The sequence below is a fragment of the Octodon degus genome, unplaced genomic scaffold (assembly GCF_000260255.1).
Source record: "Octodon degus isolate 3935 unplaced genomic scaffold, OctDeg1.0 scaffold00060, whole genome shotgun sequence".
In the NCBI taxonomy this organism is placed as follows: domain Eukaryota; kingdom Metazoa; phylum Chordata; class Mammalia; order Rodentia; family Octodontidae; genus Octodon; species Octodon degus.
In genome coordinates, this window is record NW_004524636.1 from 4,208,050 (window position 1) to 4,222,794 (window position 14,745).

The 14,745-nt window shown below is 47.3% G+C and overlaps 1 protein-coding gene across 1 annotated transcript in view; it reads left to right on the forward strand.

Annotated features, from left to right (window-relative positions):
* The window catches only part of CUNH20orf196 (chromosome unknown C20orf196 homolog), a 101,861-nt gene extending 96,144 nt beyond the window's left edge, over window positions 1-5,717 (forward strand). Inside the window, exon 3 of the mRNA XM_012515363.2 lies at window positions 4,761-5,717. Within this exon, the coding sequence (XP_012370817.1) occupies window positions 4,761-5,203 (443 nt within the window). The 3' untranslated portion in view covers window positions 5,204-5,717. The remainder of the gene's footprint in view (window positions 1-4,760) is intronic.
* Window positions 5,718-14,745: the final 9,028 nt, after the last annotated feature.

Here is a 14,745-nt window from a genome sequence, read left to right on the forward strand (position 1 = left end):
CTTTCCCTTCCCTTTCTCCCTCCCTTCCTTCCTTCTTTCCTTCCTTCCCTTTCCTTTCCCTTCCCTTTCTCCCTCCCTTCCTTCCTTCTTTCCTTCCTTCCCTTTCCTTTCCCTTCCCTTTCTCCCTCCCTTCCTTCCCTTCCTTCCTTGCTTCCTTCCTTCCTCAAAAGAAAAGTTAGCAAATGGATGTTCTAGTCATTAGCAAAAGCATTGTTATAGTAAGCCCTGCCCTTCTCCTTTTCTTTTTGTACATCCCCAAAGAAATCCTTTTCATGATGGAAAGCAGTTAATATAAAGAGGGAAATCCTACCAAATTTAGAATACCACCAGAATGCTTGGGAATAGGGCCTTTGCTGAGGGGCAAAAGCCATCCCAAGATGTAGGAGAAGAGGAGAATATGTCATATGAATGACACCAGCAGGAAGAGGTGTGACAGCAGTGTGCCTTGGGAGGCCTGGGGTCAGTATTCAGGCTACTACAGTGCCCTGGCTTCAGCATGCGCCTCTGCTTCTTCTGCCTACTTCTGCCCTGTCCTTTGAGTCTGTGTTCCTCTTCAGGTAGGATTCAGGGAAGGAGTCACCACAGCCACCTGATGACAGAGAAGGTTGTTGCAGTTGAAGTAGAAGAAGTAGCAGCCTGGTAGGCACTGAGGCCGCAGTCAAAACAGCTGACACCTGGGATGACTCAGCGTATGTCAGAGCTCATGGGGAAGAAGGGCTGTTTCTTCGATGATGATTTGCAGTATGCTTGACATTTGTGTGAAAGATTGAAGTGACAGCTCATTTCTAGGCTCTTTTTTAGATACTAGGGTTCAAAAAAATTAAATTAAGTGAAATCTGGAAGTGTTACTCCAGTGAAAATTTAAAATCCTGGCTATCCAAGCGTGTGGACTAGTTGCCTCACGCCCCCGGGTTGCTCTTCAGAAATTCCCCAGCTCCCCAGAGTTTCTGCCCAGAATCATCCTGCTCTACCCCCTCCGGCTGACAGCAATCAGCCCCATCTGTCTGCCTTCCCAGCCTGGGACCACATCATCTATGGGGAAGGAGGCAGCAGGGGACCCCTCACCCCACTCTGAGAGCAATATCGCTCTCCCTTCTCTGTTCGTTAATAGCAATGCCATTTATCAGGCCAGCACTGTGGGCCAAGCCTTGGTCTAAGGCTTTCATTTCGTTGATTATTTTAATTTTAAAGTAGGTTACCAAAGAAAGCTTAGCCATCATCCCTCCAGAGTTTTGTTTAAAAAAATTTAAGCAATTTTAAACTCATAGAAAATCTGCAAGTACTGCACAAATAACTTTTTAATGAACTATTTGAGAATAAATCGACAACCTAATGCCCTTCACCCCCCGAAATGTCCTACAAACAAGGGCATTTTCTTGCATAACAAAATTAAATCATCCACAGCAGGAAATTAGCAGTGACTCATTCCTACCATCTAATCCACAGGCCTTGTTTGCAGTGCTCCAAATGTTCCAGTGATGTACTTTGTTTTTATTTTTGGTACCGGGGATCGAACTCAGGACCTTGTTGCTTGCTAGGTAGGTGCTTATGCTGCTGAGCTACCTCCCCAGCCCCCAGTAATGTATTTTAATAAAAAGATCCAGTTCAAAATCACTGGTTGTGTGTTTTTTTTTTAAACATTGCCTGTATTTATTTATTTATTTATTTGTTTGTTTATTTATTTATTTATTTTTGCAGAACCGGGGATTGAACTCAGGCCCTTGTGTTTGCCTGGCAAGCACTTATTACACTGAACTATCTCCCAGGCCCCACCTGTTGCGTTTAATGGTTTTGTTTCTTTTCAGTCTCCTGCAGTCTGGAACAGTTTCTCAATTTCTCCCTGATTTTCAGGAACTTGGGCATTTGTGAAAAATGCAAGCTGAGAAGTATTTTCCCCATTTCCCTACAAGAGGACCAGAGAGAGGCCAGCACCGCCTTCCCTCCCTTCTACCTGCCTATGATGCTGCAGTAGACACAGGCCTGTTGGGAACTGGGCAGAGGCTCTCGGCCTAGCCAAGTACAGTGGAGTTTCCTTAGCTTTCCCTCTCTCTCCCTCCCTCCCTCCCTCCCTTCCGTCCGTCCTTCCTTCCTTCCTTCCTTCCTTCCTTCCTTCCTTCCTTCCTTCCTTCCTCTCTCCCTCCTGCCCTGCCCTTCATGCTTGAGGAGGGAGCATAGGACATAGCTCCAGGCATTCTGGGAACTCTGATAGTGGGAAGTCTGTCCCTACCATAGCACTCTCAGAAGACAGTCTTTACTGTTGGGTGCAGCAGGCTTTCTGGCCTCCCTCCCAATTCTCATTCTTCTGTCCCCAGGCCATTTGGCTGCTGGAGACCTGGCTAATGAGGAGAGGAGGAGAACCAGAGCCAGCCATGGAGTAGTTTATTTTCTGTTTTTTTCTGTAACTTGACCTTTGTTCAGACCTGACCTTTGTCCTCTGTTTCTGTGTCCACAGCATTTGGGTGGCAAATAGCCTTCCAGGAAGGCCTTCCAGCTAGGTATGCTGCATGCTGGTCCTCAGGCTGCCTCTGCCCACTGAATCCAGGCAGTCAGTCCACTTCACATTGTCTCATGATTACTTTGCTGTTGGTTGTCCAGGAGTTGGTCCGCTTTCTAATTAGGTTCCCCGTATCTTAGGTGAAGGACATGGGCTTCCCCACCTTTTGCTGTATCTTGCAGTGGCTTGTCATGAGTTGCCTTAGAGTCGGCCTTCTGCAAATGTCTGTTAGGTCAACAAATGCCTATCCACATATGTTCTGTGTGTGTTCACGGATGTCCATGTTCTTTGGATGGCTACTTGTCTTTGTACCATAGACATTCTAGTAAAGTCTCTGCTTTAAAGATAAGATAGGTAGGCCAGGTATGGTGGCCCATGCCTGTCATCCCAGCACTCGGAGGCTGAGGCAGGAGGATTGCCAAGAGTTCAAGGCCAGCCTGGCCTGTAGAGTGAGTTTAGGACAAGCCTGAACTACATAGTGAAGCCCTGTCTCAAAGTAAAATATAAAATAAATTAAAGATAGGGAAGCATGGGCCAGGGAGATAGCTCAGTAGAATAAGCACTTGCCTGGTAAGGTCCTGAGTTCAATCTCCAGTACCTCAAAAAAAAAAAAAAGAAGCTGAGACCCGGAAAGGTTGTGTGACTCGTCTGAGGTGATACCTCAAATGATAGCAAAATTGAGCTTCTTCCCTGAAGCTCCACCCATTGCAGCTTGCCCTTCCCCTCATGTGGAGCAGGTACGCATGTATTTATTATGGCTATTAAGTTATCAGGGACATGGATAGTCAGAGCTCTGTAAAGTAGACTAGCATTTATCTATGACCCAAAGAAACAATTTTAAGGGCTGGGGAGATAGCATGGCCGTCTAAGTGCCTGCCTGGCAAGCACAAGGACCGGGGTTCGATCCCTGGTACTGCATGCTATGCCAGCCATCCAGACCCAGAAACGCTGTGCTGATCCCCAAAACGGGCATGGTGTGCATGCCTGTCATACCAGTGCTGGGGAGATTCAGACAGAAGGATCACTACGAATCTGAGCTGCATAGCAAGACCTTGTACCAAATAAATAAATAAAAGATTAAAAAGAGAAAGAAAGAAAAAATTTTAGCTGAGCATGGTAGCATACACCTGTAGTCTCAGCACTCAGAGGGCTAAAGTAGGAATAACAGCACGATTTCAAGGCCAGCTTGAACTACATTAGGAAAACCCTGTCTTAACAAACAAAACAAAAAGTTATTTTCATCAAATGGGTAGAATTGCACAAGTTAAGTAATTGAAATTATTTTAACAAAGTCTTAGGGACTGCAAGATAGCTCAGCAGACTGAGCACCTGCTTAGGCAAGCACAGGAACTGAGGGTTCAATCTCCAGTACCACATGCTGCACCAGAGCCACCCCTGGGTGCACTGAGCCACAGAGACCAGGCATAGTGGCGCATACCAATAACCCCAGTGCTGAGGAGGCTGAAAACGGGAGGATCACCCTGAGTCCAAGCTGTGTAGCAAAACCCTGTACCAAATATTCAAATGAAAAAAAATTAAATGCATAAAATTAGGTACTATAGATAGGATTACAAAGAAAAAATGCTGAAAACAGTTACTGAAAAATTTTTAAACAAATGTGTTTATAAATGAATATGTGTTTTCATTAGTGCATAAATAATGAGATCTAGCATGAGGTCTATGATAAGGTCAAAGCCAGATGTCTTAGTCTGCTCAGGCAGACATGATAGAGGCCCATAACCTGAAGGCTTCGGCGGCAGCAGTGCCGGAGGCTGGTGGTGCAGGCTGCAGGTGCCAGCAGCTGGTTCCTGGTGAGGTGTGCAATGGCAGCCGTCTTCGCAGTGTGGCCGTGTGGCCGTTCCTTGGTGCTTGCACATGGAGAGAGAGAAGGTTCATGCTCATATTCTCTCTCTATCTCTCCTCTCTTCCTCTTCCTTTCCCAACAAGGGCACCAATCCTATTGGGTTAGGACTCCACCCCATGACCTCATTTAACTTTACCTCCTAAAACCCCTTTACAAATGCAGTTATAAGAGTAGTTAAGCCTTCAGCACATGGATTTTATGGGAATGTTTGCCTACGGAGCAAACAACTGGTGTAACCCTGGGCCAGAGAACAGCTTCTGAAGCAACCGATTATACCATTGCCAGGTAACTCCCAGGAGTTACTTGTGCCAAGCTGAAGGGGGCATCCATCACCTGTTGCTGACTTGTGTTCTGATGTTTGCAGTTGTGAGTTTGAGAATTGGAATGTGCTTTGTCTTTCAGACAGCAGCAGCCTAAATACTGAACAAAAAGACTCCTGGTCATGTGAAGATCTCGGGCTTGACCCTTCTTCCAGCGGCCAGTTGAAGGCCAAGGAAGAGGACAGTGGACTTCGAGAATCCCTGGACAGATTCTACGAAGTGTTTGGCCGTCCCCAGCCAGCCTCTGAGGACTCACTCTCAGCATCTGTCTGCCAATGCCTGTCTCAGAAGATCGCCGAACTGAGGGGGCAGGGGAGTCAGAAGTACGCCCTCCGCACCTTCCAGGTGGCGCGGGTCATCTTCAGTCGGGATGGCTGTTCAGTCCTGCGGAGGCATTGCAGGGCCTCCCGCTTCTACCCACTGCATGAAGGGAGCGAGTCTCTGGATGCTGAAAAGCAGATCCCAGGGCTTTCAAAAGATATTATCCACTTCCTCTTGCAGCAGAACCTGATGGAAGACCTCTAACTGGGGCTGGTGGTGGACGCAGGCAGTCCTGGAGGTGAGGAGCTGTGGCCGGTGCTCTGCGTGGTCCTCTGAAGTCCCTGCTAGCTCTGCGCCCAGCCCTAGCCAAGTGCTTTGCAGTTGAAGGTTGGCACCTGCGACCTGGCCCTGGAGCCACTCAGTCATATGGAGAGCCCTGTGGCCACTACCTCCGGTGCCCCACTCACCCAGGACTGAGACTTTACAGGACACCACAGCCTTGCTGGGCTCCATGCTTCCCTCCTCTTCTGCCCCTGCCTTGCTGGTGGGAGTCTCTCCTTAATAAGCCTGTATCTCCGTCCTGGACTCAGGGCTTATGCCCGGGAGAGCCCAACCCAAGGAACCAGGATTCAGGGAGATGAGCTTTGTGAAGAATACAAAGCTCTTCACTGAATCAAGGATAAGAATTGTACCAGGTTGCAAAATAGAGGGCATATGATGGGGAACAAAGATGTCAAAATAAAGATTTCAATACAGATCCAAAAAGTACCTTACTCCTTAACCGTACCCCTTTTCCCTCTCCAAGGCCAGATTCCTTGTTTCATAATAATAACGGAATGTGGACAGAATATTCAGACCATCTAACCCTAAATTCACAAGTTAAAAGCACAAAGGTTTCTTTGTCTCCATCAGATTGCAGTGTGAAGCTGAGAGGAATAAACGTGTGCCACCCACTCCAGCTAGGTGTGGGCCTACTCATTCCCTCGGAGGTTGCCCTGTGGCCTTGCCAGTTTTTGCTCCAAAGAAGTGAGCTTTGCCCAATGGTGTCCTGCTTTGTCCTGCTTTCTCTTGTCACTTCTGTCTTCTGCGTGTCTGCTGTCTGCATCCCTTCATCCTCTGAGGAGTAAGCCCTCACGTCCACCCTACCTTTGCTCTGCATGCGAAGCTCCAGTGCAGACCCTCACCCAGGACAGGAACTGCGGCGTCCCTGCAGCCCTCCACACAGTGCTTTAGGTAGCCTACCAGGCTGCCACTGGCAGGGACTGTGCCCATTGGGTCGTGTTTTGAGCCCTGGTTTGAGATTCTTGGTAGAATTTCATCAGAAGCCTTACATGAATCCCTATGTCGACAGTTCCAGAGGATTCCATGGACACGAAGGGCTCCATCATTTGTTTGGTGAAACAACGGGAGCTGGCAACTCTGCAATTAGATTTTGAGAAACTGGAGGTGAAGTTTAGCTGACAGAAGCCTCCAGAAGCTTTCCAGAAAGCAGATTATGCGCCTAGAGCAGGATGAACATGTAGGTTAAAAATGAAGGCATTGCCAGATAGCTCAGCGGACTAAAGCGCCTGCTTAGGCAGGCTCAGGGACTGGGTTTGATCCCTAGTGTGCTGTGTCGGCCCCACCCCAGGGGCACGCTGAGGTGGTGACTGAGACTGGGTGTGATGGTGCACACCTGTAATCCCAGCACATGGGAGGCTGAAAACAGGATCACTACGAGTCCGATTTGTGTAGTGAGTCCCTGTAGACCCTGTACGGGTCTCTCAGGAAGGTGTTTTGGGGCCTTTTGGGCAGAGAAGCCTTTTATTTTATTTTTCAATTTGGAAACAGATACTTTGTTAACTGACCAAATCATAAAAACACCATGGTAGATACTTTAGTTCATCCTTTTAATAAGCCTGTTGATCTGGTCTTCCCTATTTCCAGCATCTCCACTTTCCATTAAATGGGTGGTCTTTTTCTTCATTCCATCTTGAGGAGATGATAACTTGAGCAGCCACAGGAAATTATTTGCCTCTTTGAAGCGTTTTCCAACAATACAGATCTCGTGAATCAGATCCTCCATGCAGATGATTCCATATTTACCAAAAGATCAAGCAATCAGTGAATTATCTGTCAAGGCAACTCACTTCTTAATAACTTTGCCAAGGGCTGGTGAGATGGCTCAGTGGTCTAAAGCACCTACTTAGAACAAGCTCAGGAAAGCACAGGGACCGCAGTTCAATCCCCCAGCACCACATGCCAGCCGGCCCCGCCCCCTGGTGGGCTGAGCTGGCCACACACACACACACACACACACACACATATAAATAAATAAAAATTAAACATTTGCCATTAAAAAAACAATAATAATTTTGCCAAAGCCATGCTTGTATATTAGTTCGTTCACTGACTTTAGGTTGGGTGCCCCCATGCAATGTGTGGCTCCACAATCCTCAGCATGTTAATTGAAGCCTTGTTGAGCTTAACGAAGGTACCACTGAAGATTTGGCGAAGGCGAAGAAGCTGCAACACCTTGCAGACACTTGGGCTCACACCATTGATAGCCCTGATCTGGATGACAAATGCCAGTTTGGGCTCTGCAGGGACGTAGAGGTTGCCAGCTTTTCTCGCCATCCTAGCCATTCGGATCTCAGTCCTGTACATCTGTCTGTACTCCTTATGATAGTGTCTGGCTTTTTCATAGATGAGATTCTCCTCTTCTTGTGAAGCATCTTCTGGGCAAACTTCTTTCTCAGGCGCTTTATGTTCAGCTCTGCAAAACGTTTTCGCTTTTTCTTAAGGGTTTCTGGCACAGCAGGAACCTTCTTTTTTTTCTCTTCTATGCCCTCCATGGTTCCAGCCGGAAAAGAGAGAGAAGCCTTTTAAAGTTTGCAACAACACTGAGAGCCTCTAGTTCAGGGATGATGAGGGGAGAAGCTCGCTGAACTGAGGGGCAGAGACAAAAGTGGAAGGAGACCTGCTGCAGGGAAGTAGAGATGAAGAGGCCTTCAAGCGGCCCTGGGAAAAGGGAGAGTCCAGGTTCTCCTCTGACAAGCAAGTGCCTGCCTCCTATTCATGGGGCCCGAATAATTGAATAATTGTGAGACCCGTGGGACTTATAGTTGAAAACCTGCATGTTCAAATTTAAGGATGCTGGTTTTCTTTGTTTTTTTAGTGTGAAGCATATCAATAGATGCCTGTGAAGTACATTGTCTTCTTTAGTATTACTTCACCACGGAAATCTTTGCAAGTAGTCTCCATGGCTGTCAAAAGAAGGAAGCTGGATTTTTTTATGTTGTCTTTACAGAGTAAGAGAAAGTTGCCATTTGGATGTCCATGGTGGAAGTAGCAGCTTTAGTTTCACAGGGAGATTTTAGTACCAGAAAACGTAAACCCTTCATTAGCCCCCTGCCCGGAGTGCTCAGGAAGCGGAAGACAGAGCAGAGAATGCAGAAACCTCAAAGCTAGAATCGCGCAGGGTGGAGGGGTGTGGTGTGTGTTCCTCCGACTGTGTAAGTGCTTGTGACAGCTCAGAACAAGATACTTGATTCTCTGCAGCCTGCTCCTTAATTTGATCTCTGTGAGGTGAGGGTAACATTTTCCACTGATCTCTGGAAACCTCTAATAAAGAGTAAAAGATACAGATGCCGAGGCTCTGGCCTCAGGCATTATTGTCCAAGTCGGCCCTCCGATCACTTTGCTGCCATCTTTTCATCCTGAGAACATTGTGGCTGGCCTGTGATCTCGTCTGTGGTCCTTTTCAGACCCACAGGGGCCCTGGTGAAGACAAATTTGCTTGCAGAAGCATCAGAACTTGATCGAGAGCCACTGTCTGTGTGGTACAATGGAGCAGTGTCATTCGTCTCATTAGTCTGCTGCTTAGGACGGCGCTGGGAGTCAGACCCAGCTGGGGGCCTTGCTCCTCCGAGCAGGTATTCCCCAAGAGCCACCCCTATCCAACCTCTTTGTCGGGCATGCCCCAGGGTCCAGGGAGCATGCCTTATTACCTGCAACTGGCACAAAACAATATAGCAAGACTTGCAAGGCATTTAAAGCTTTTTAAATGTTTTATTGGGTTATAATTATACAGAAATGTGCATATTATCAAAGTGGCCACCTGGATGGCTTTTGCACACCCAGCCCCACACATCCAGGCTTTTGTATGAGTGACAGGGATGACCAGCTAGCTGTCATGGCCCCATCTAAGCAGCGGTGCTTTGGCTGGTGTTTCTCCAACTGCTAGGAGCACGGTAAAGTCACGTTAGATGCTGCATGAATAAAGTTAATTTTAATTGTGGATCTGTTCAGGTCAGTATATAAGTACTACATCAAATCCCGTGACCAACCTGTAGCTACCTTTGCCTCTCCTTATCTTGTAGTCACAATGCAAATTCTTTAATAATGTAAGACGTGCATGAATAGCCAGGAAGGTAAAAAGAGAAATGAAATATGAAAATATTCTAACTCTATGATAGAAGCAGCAACAAAACAGAAATAGACCCTCAAAGGAAAGGAGCCTCTACATGGATGTACCACCCCGCGGCTGGAGGTTGAGCGCTGCAGGTGATGAAAGCGCCACTCCAGAGCCTTGATGGAAAGGGAGCGCCGTTAGCAAATGATCTTAGTGTGACTGGCTTCCCACTTTGGCAGGCGCTGTGCCATGGAGCTGTACCGCAGCCCAGGTGGCCCCCACTTCAGGACAGGGAGAGTGAAAAGGCTGCATTCTCCCTCCCATGTTTGTTTGTTTGTTTGTATTCTAGGGAAGGGTCTATGGGGTGTTCAGGGTCTCACTACTAGATTGAACTTGTGGTGATCTGCCTGTTTACAGACTCCCAAGAACTGGGATTACTTGTGTGCACTACCACACCCAGTCTCAATTGCCATCTCAGCATGCCCCGGGGGTGGGGCCAGCATGGCAGGCCCTGGGATCGAACCCCCAACCCTGCACCTGCTTGCAGGAGCTTTAATCCTCTGAGCTATTTGGCCGGCCCTTCCCTCCCACGTTTATATCAAAATGAATTCTAGGCGAGCACTTACTCTACTGAGCCATCTCCTCGGCATCAAAATGAATTCTAGATGACTTAAGAGCTTCAAAGTAAGAATCATAAAACTGCTAGGCTAAAATGTGGGTAATAAATATATATAGTATGTGTAAGTACTTATGATTTATATACACATATTTATGAGCTAGATCGATAGCTAGATCTTGGGAAAAAAGGTAAGTCTGAGAATGGTTGAAACAATTTGATTAAATTGACTAAAGAGTGGACTAAAAAAGCCTGCTTAGGCAGATCGCAGCAGCCAGGGTTCAATCCCTGGCATGCCTTGATAGTCCTGCCCCCAGGGTACAATGAGACAGGGATTGAGATTGGGCGAGATGGGGTTCACCTGTAATCTCAGCTCTTGGGAGGCTGAGCACAGGAGGATCACTATGCGTCCGATCTACATAGTGAGACCCCGTGGACCCTCCAGACCCTGTCCTAAATACAGGGGGGGAAAAAAGGTCAAAACTGGGATAGATGCTTAGAGCACATATAACAGGCACTCCTGTGACAAACAGAATTCATACACATCATTAGAAAAATAACCAAAGGGCCAGGGAGATGGCTCAGTAGAGTAAGTGCTTGCCTGGCAAGTGCAAGGGCCTGAGTTCAATCCCCGGTTCTGCCAAAAAAGAAAAAACCAAAAAAGTAAAAAAGAACCAAAGAGAAAAATTGACAAAGGACATGAAAAGGTAGTTAGGGAGGAAAACCCACAGAGATGTGCTATAGCTTATGGTGGGCTTATGTCCTAAAAATTCCACTGTGAACTGAAAATACTGTGAGCCTAGTGTGTGTGATGCGCTAGCCCCACCACACCACACCCACGTGGGAAGCGGCACCCAGCAGCACAGTGGCTGTGAGCCCGTGGGAGAGCGTGGCTGTGGCGGCAGTGGCTCTCCACACTGCCCAGCATCTCAAGACAGCATGGCCTTTCACTCATCTGGGAAAAGATAAAAATTCAAACCTTGAAGTTCGGCTTATACTGAATCCATATCACTTATTTTTAACCATCATAAATTTTTAAAATTATAACCCAAACAAATAGACATATATATGGCTACTAAATGTGAAATCATGAAATCATGTCTAATTACACTTCAGTGTAAAGAACTGCAATTTAGAACACTAGAAGATCACTTTCAAAAAAAAAAAAAAAGTCACTTTCGCTTTTGCCTGCTTTCCTGACTTTGCGTTTTGGCAGGAGGTGCTAGAAGACTGCACTGAGGAGTGGAGGTGGGGGGCTCCCTGGTCCGCCCTTTCTTGGGGCCATCTGGCAGCCCCAGACCTGTCAGAGAACATCTCTGAACCAACAACTCCAGACCTGGAGAGATGGCTACAGGAGGGGCAGCAGCCGCGACCCGGCCTGCCAGGTCCACCCTCTCCTGACGCAGGGGTCTGGAGCAGTGAGACGTGCTGTGGACAGCAGACCAGGACGCGGTGGCTTGGCAGGCGCAGAGGGCCCAGCAGGGCCAGCTCAAAAGCGGTCTCAGCTCAGAGTAAGAAATCTGAGTTTTTAGGATGGTGGGAAATGATCAGATTTTAAGCAAGAAAATAAGTTGGGCTGCCATTTTTACAGCCACTCGAATTTGTTAAGGATAACATTTCAAGTTCTGCTAAAGAATGAATTAAGTAAATGTCCAACAAATGGTAAGCTCTGCACCTCAAATTCTATGCAGACATAAATTCCAGATGGAACAAGGATCTAAATATAAAAAATAGCACTATGAAAGTCACAGATGACACTGTAGGTAAGCGTTTTGTAATCTCTGCATGAGGAAGTCCTTCCCAGAACAGATGGAGGTGCAGAAGGATGACAAAAGAATTAAAAGCGTTAGAGTCAAAAATATAAATCTGTGAGAAGGGCGCTGTGGTTTTGTGAGAAAATATGCCTAATTTTAAGAAATGACTATTAAAGTATTTAGATTAGAATTGTCAATGTCTAATTTCCATTAAAATACTTCCACAGAATAAGATAAAGCAGATGTGACAGAGATTCACTCTTCCTTCCACTTCTGCACCAATGACATTTTTAGAGGTAAAATCCGTGTTGAAGGAAAAGCAGTACTGGAACACAGAGCCAGGCTGGGAGAAGAAAACTGCCGCAGACCCCGGCCAGCAAGAGTTAACGTCACGCTACACAAAGAGCATCTGTAAATAAATACCAAGACAGCAGCAATCAAAAGATGAACCCAGTAGGCACAAGTATTTCCAAAAAGAATTTCAAATTCCCTGTTGTTTTCAGTAAATACAAGCAACCACTCAACCTGTCACAAAGAAATGAAGATTCTAAAAGGTGCTGCTGTTTTTAAATTTATATAGTTGGCAAAAAAAAAAAAAAAAAGGAGAAATTTAATCCTGTCTAGCGTTGGCAAAGCTGTGGAGACATAGGTGACAGTTATGGTGAAAGTGTGGAATGAAAATTAATGAGACCCGAGCTTGTCACTTACTTCCTGCCGTTTCCCCTTAGGTGAGTGGTGGCCCTGGATACGCTCTTAACCAACATGTTAAGGCAAGGCAGGTGAGTGCTTAATAAGTATCAATCATCATTTCAAACATGGCTGTTACCAGACCCATTTCACAGATGGGGAAGCGGAAGACAGGAGCCAATGGGTCACCAGGGTGGAGGCGGTCCTGGAGCCCATGCTTAATTCCCAGCCAGCCTATTGCCCCCCTCAGGGCATCCCATAGGTGTCTCGCGCGGCCTTGCCAGCAAGGAAGATGCGACCACTGGTTGTGTCTACGCAGCTTTTATTGCCCTGTTACATCAGCCTTCTTCCCCCTCGAGGCCCCTGCTCTTAGCTTATAAATCTCAGGGCTTCCAACCATGGGACGCCACGTGTGTACCGTCCATTGGTCCAGGTACGGGGAAGCACTGCATTAGCCCAAGCCTTGGCCTTTCATGGAGTTGTTGATTACCAGGAGCGCTCACCCCCTGAGGGGGTGGAAGGGGGAAACCGGCGCCATCCTAGGGCACGGCTACACGCAGCTCCCTACACATAGGCAGTTCCTTCTCCTTCCTGAGAGGACTCTTTCCAGACCCCACCCTCCCCTCCTCCAGCACCTCCCACCACCTGGGATGGTCTCCCTTTTATATAGCCTCACAGTCCATGAGCTTCACCTTCTAATGATGCGGCACGTGGTTTGAGCATCCGCACCCCTACGGAGCAACCTGAGCTGTGTTCTGTTCTCCCCACTGGTAAACCCAGCCCAGCAGACACCCGTGCTCAGCTGTTTGTAATCATCAAACAATACGCGAGAAGATGCTTTGTGTCTCACAGAGGTGTCCTGAAGGATTTAGGGGCCAAGTGTCTTAGTATAATTTACTTTAAAGTTTTGCAACACAAGCAGATCCGGTCAGCTTCTCTTGCTGGTTGGGGTGTGCACATCCAAACACAGGGCGGACCAGCCGGCTTTGGGTGGCTTTGGGACTCAACATACTTGTTTGCCCTTTTCCTCTCCACAGCCCTGTTCTCCTGGGTCACTTCCCAGCGCTTGACCTCTGAGACTCTGCTTTCTTCACTAAGGGAAAATCATCTTCCCTCTGAGCTGAGCGCTCTGTCTTCGTGGGCAGGCTCACGCCCAGAGAAAGAACATTAAGGCGATCCGAATGACAGCCCTTTGACTTAAAGGATGTGCTCTGCACGTGCGCTTGCGGACAAGGGCGGGCCTGTGTGCTGGTTTGAAACTCACTGGCCTTACTCCTTCATTGCATTTTCTTAAATTCCCTGAGAGCTGCACCAGAGGGTAGTGGTCTTACCAGCAACTGAACCAAGAATTCTCCTAATTCCCCCAACCAAGTAAGTCTTTTCCATGTGAGAGCTCCTCTGGTGGTGGATTTGTGGAAAACACAAGAGTTTTGGCATCCCTGCCCTCTCTGTTGGCTTCTCTTCCCAGATTACTATTGAGTGTCTTGAGCACTCTGGAGTATTTCATGAGAATGGGACTCATGTTTAGCAAATGGTGAAAGCTTTCTGGTCGTCTTTGCAAATCTTCCCAAGGGACTTCCCTCTAGAGGGTGTAAGGAATGTTGCATCTGAGCCATGCAGTTGCCAGAGGCTCCGGTTGGATTCCCTACCGGCAAGGGTTCAATAATCCCACACTCAACCTGTCATTTATTTTTTTAAATGTATTTGGTACAGGGTCTCACTATGCAGCTTGGACTCATAGTGATCCTCCTGTTTTCAGCCTCCCCAGTGATGGGATTACAGGCATGTACTACTATGCCCAGACTGAGCCAGGCTTGGGGACAGGCTGGTGTGGCTTTCAGTGATGAGGATTGAACAGTGGTCCCTGCGCTTGCCTAAGCAGGCACTTTAGTCCACTGAGCTGTCTCACCAGCCCAACATTGTTTTCTCTTCTCACCATCTTGTATCTCAGCCTCCTCCTCTCTCCTCTTCTTTGTCTACCATATATCTACAGGCTTTCTTTATCTTTTTAAGAAGCACACACATGCACACAGAACACATGTCTACACACACACACACACACACACACACACACAGCCCTACCTATTCATAGTTTGCTTCTGTCCGGCATCTCCTTTTCACTTTGGTCCCATCTCCTAGACCCAGGAAACAGCTAAGCACAATCAAGGGCTGGAATTTGGAGACAAAGAAGACCTAGGATTGAGGCCTGGCTCTGCCACCACGCACCCTCAGCCTATTCAGCCTACTGAATTCTTTGGGTCTCTTTCCTTATCTGCACGTTGTAATATGTTAGATGATCGCTATCTCAGAATTTTTGTGAGATTCCCATGGGCCAGCATCTGTTCATTATAATCAT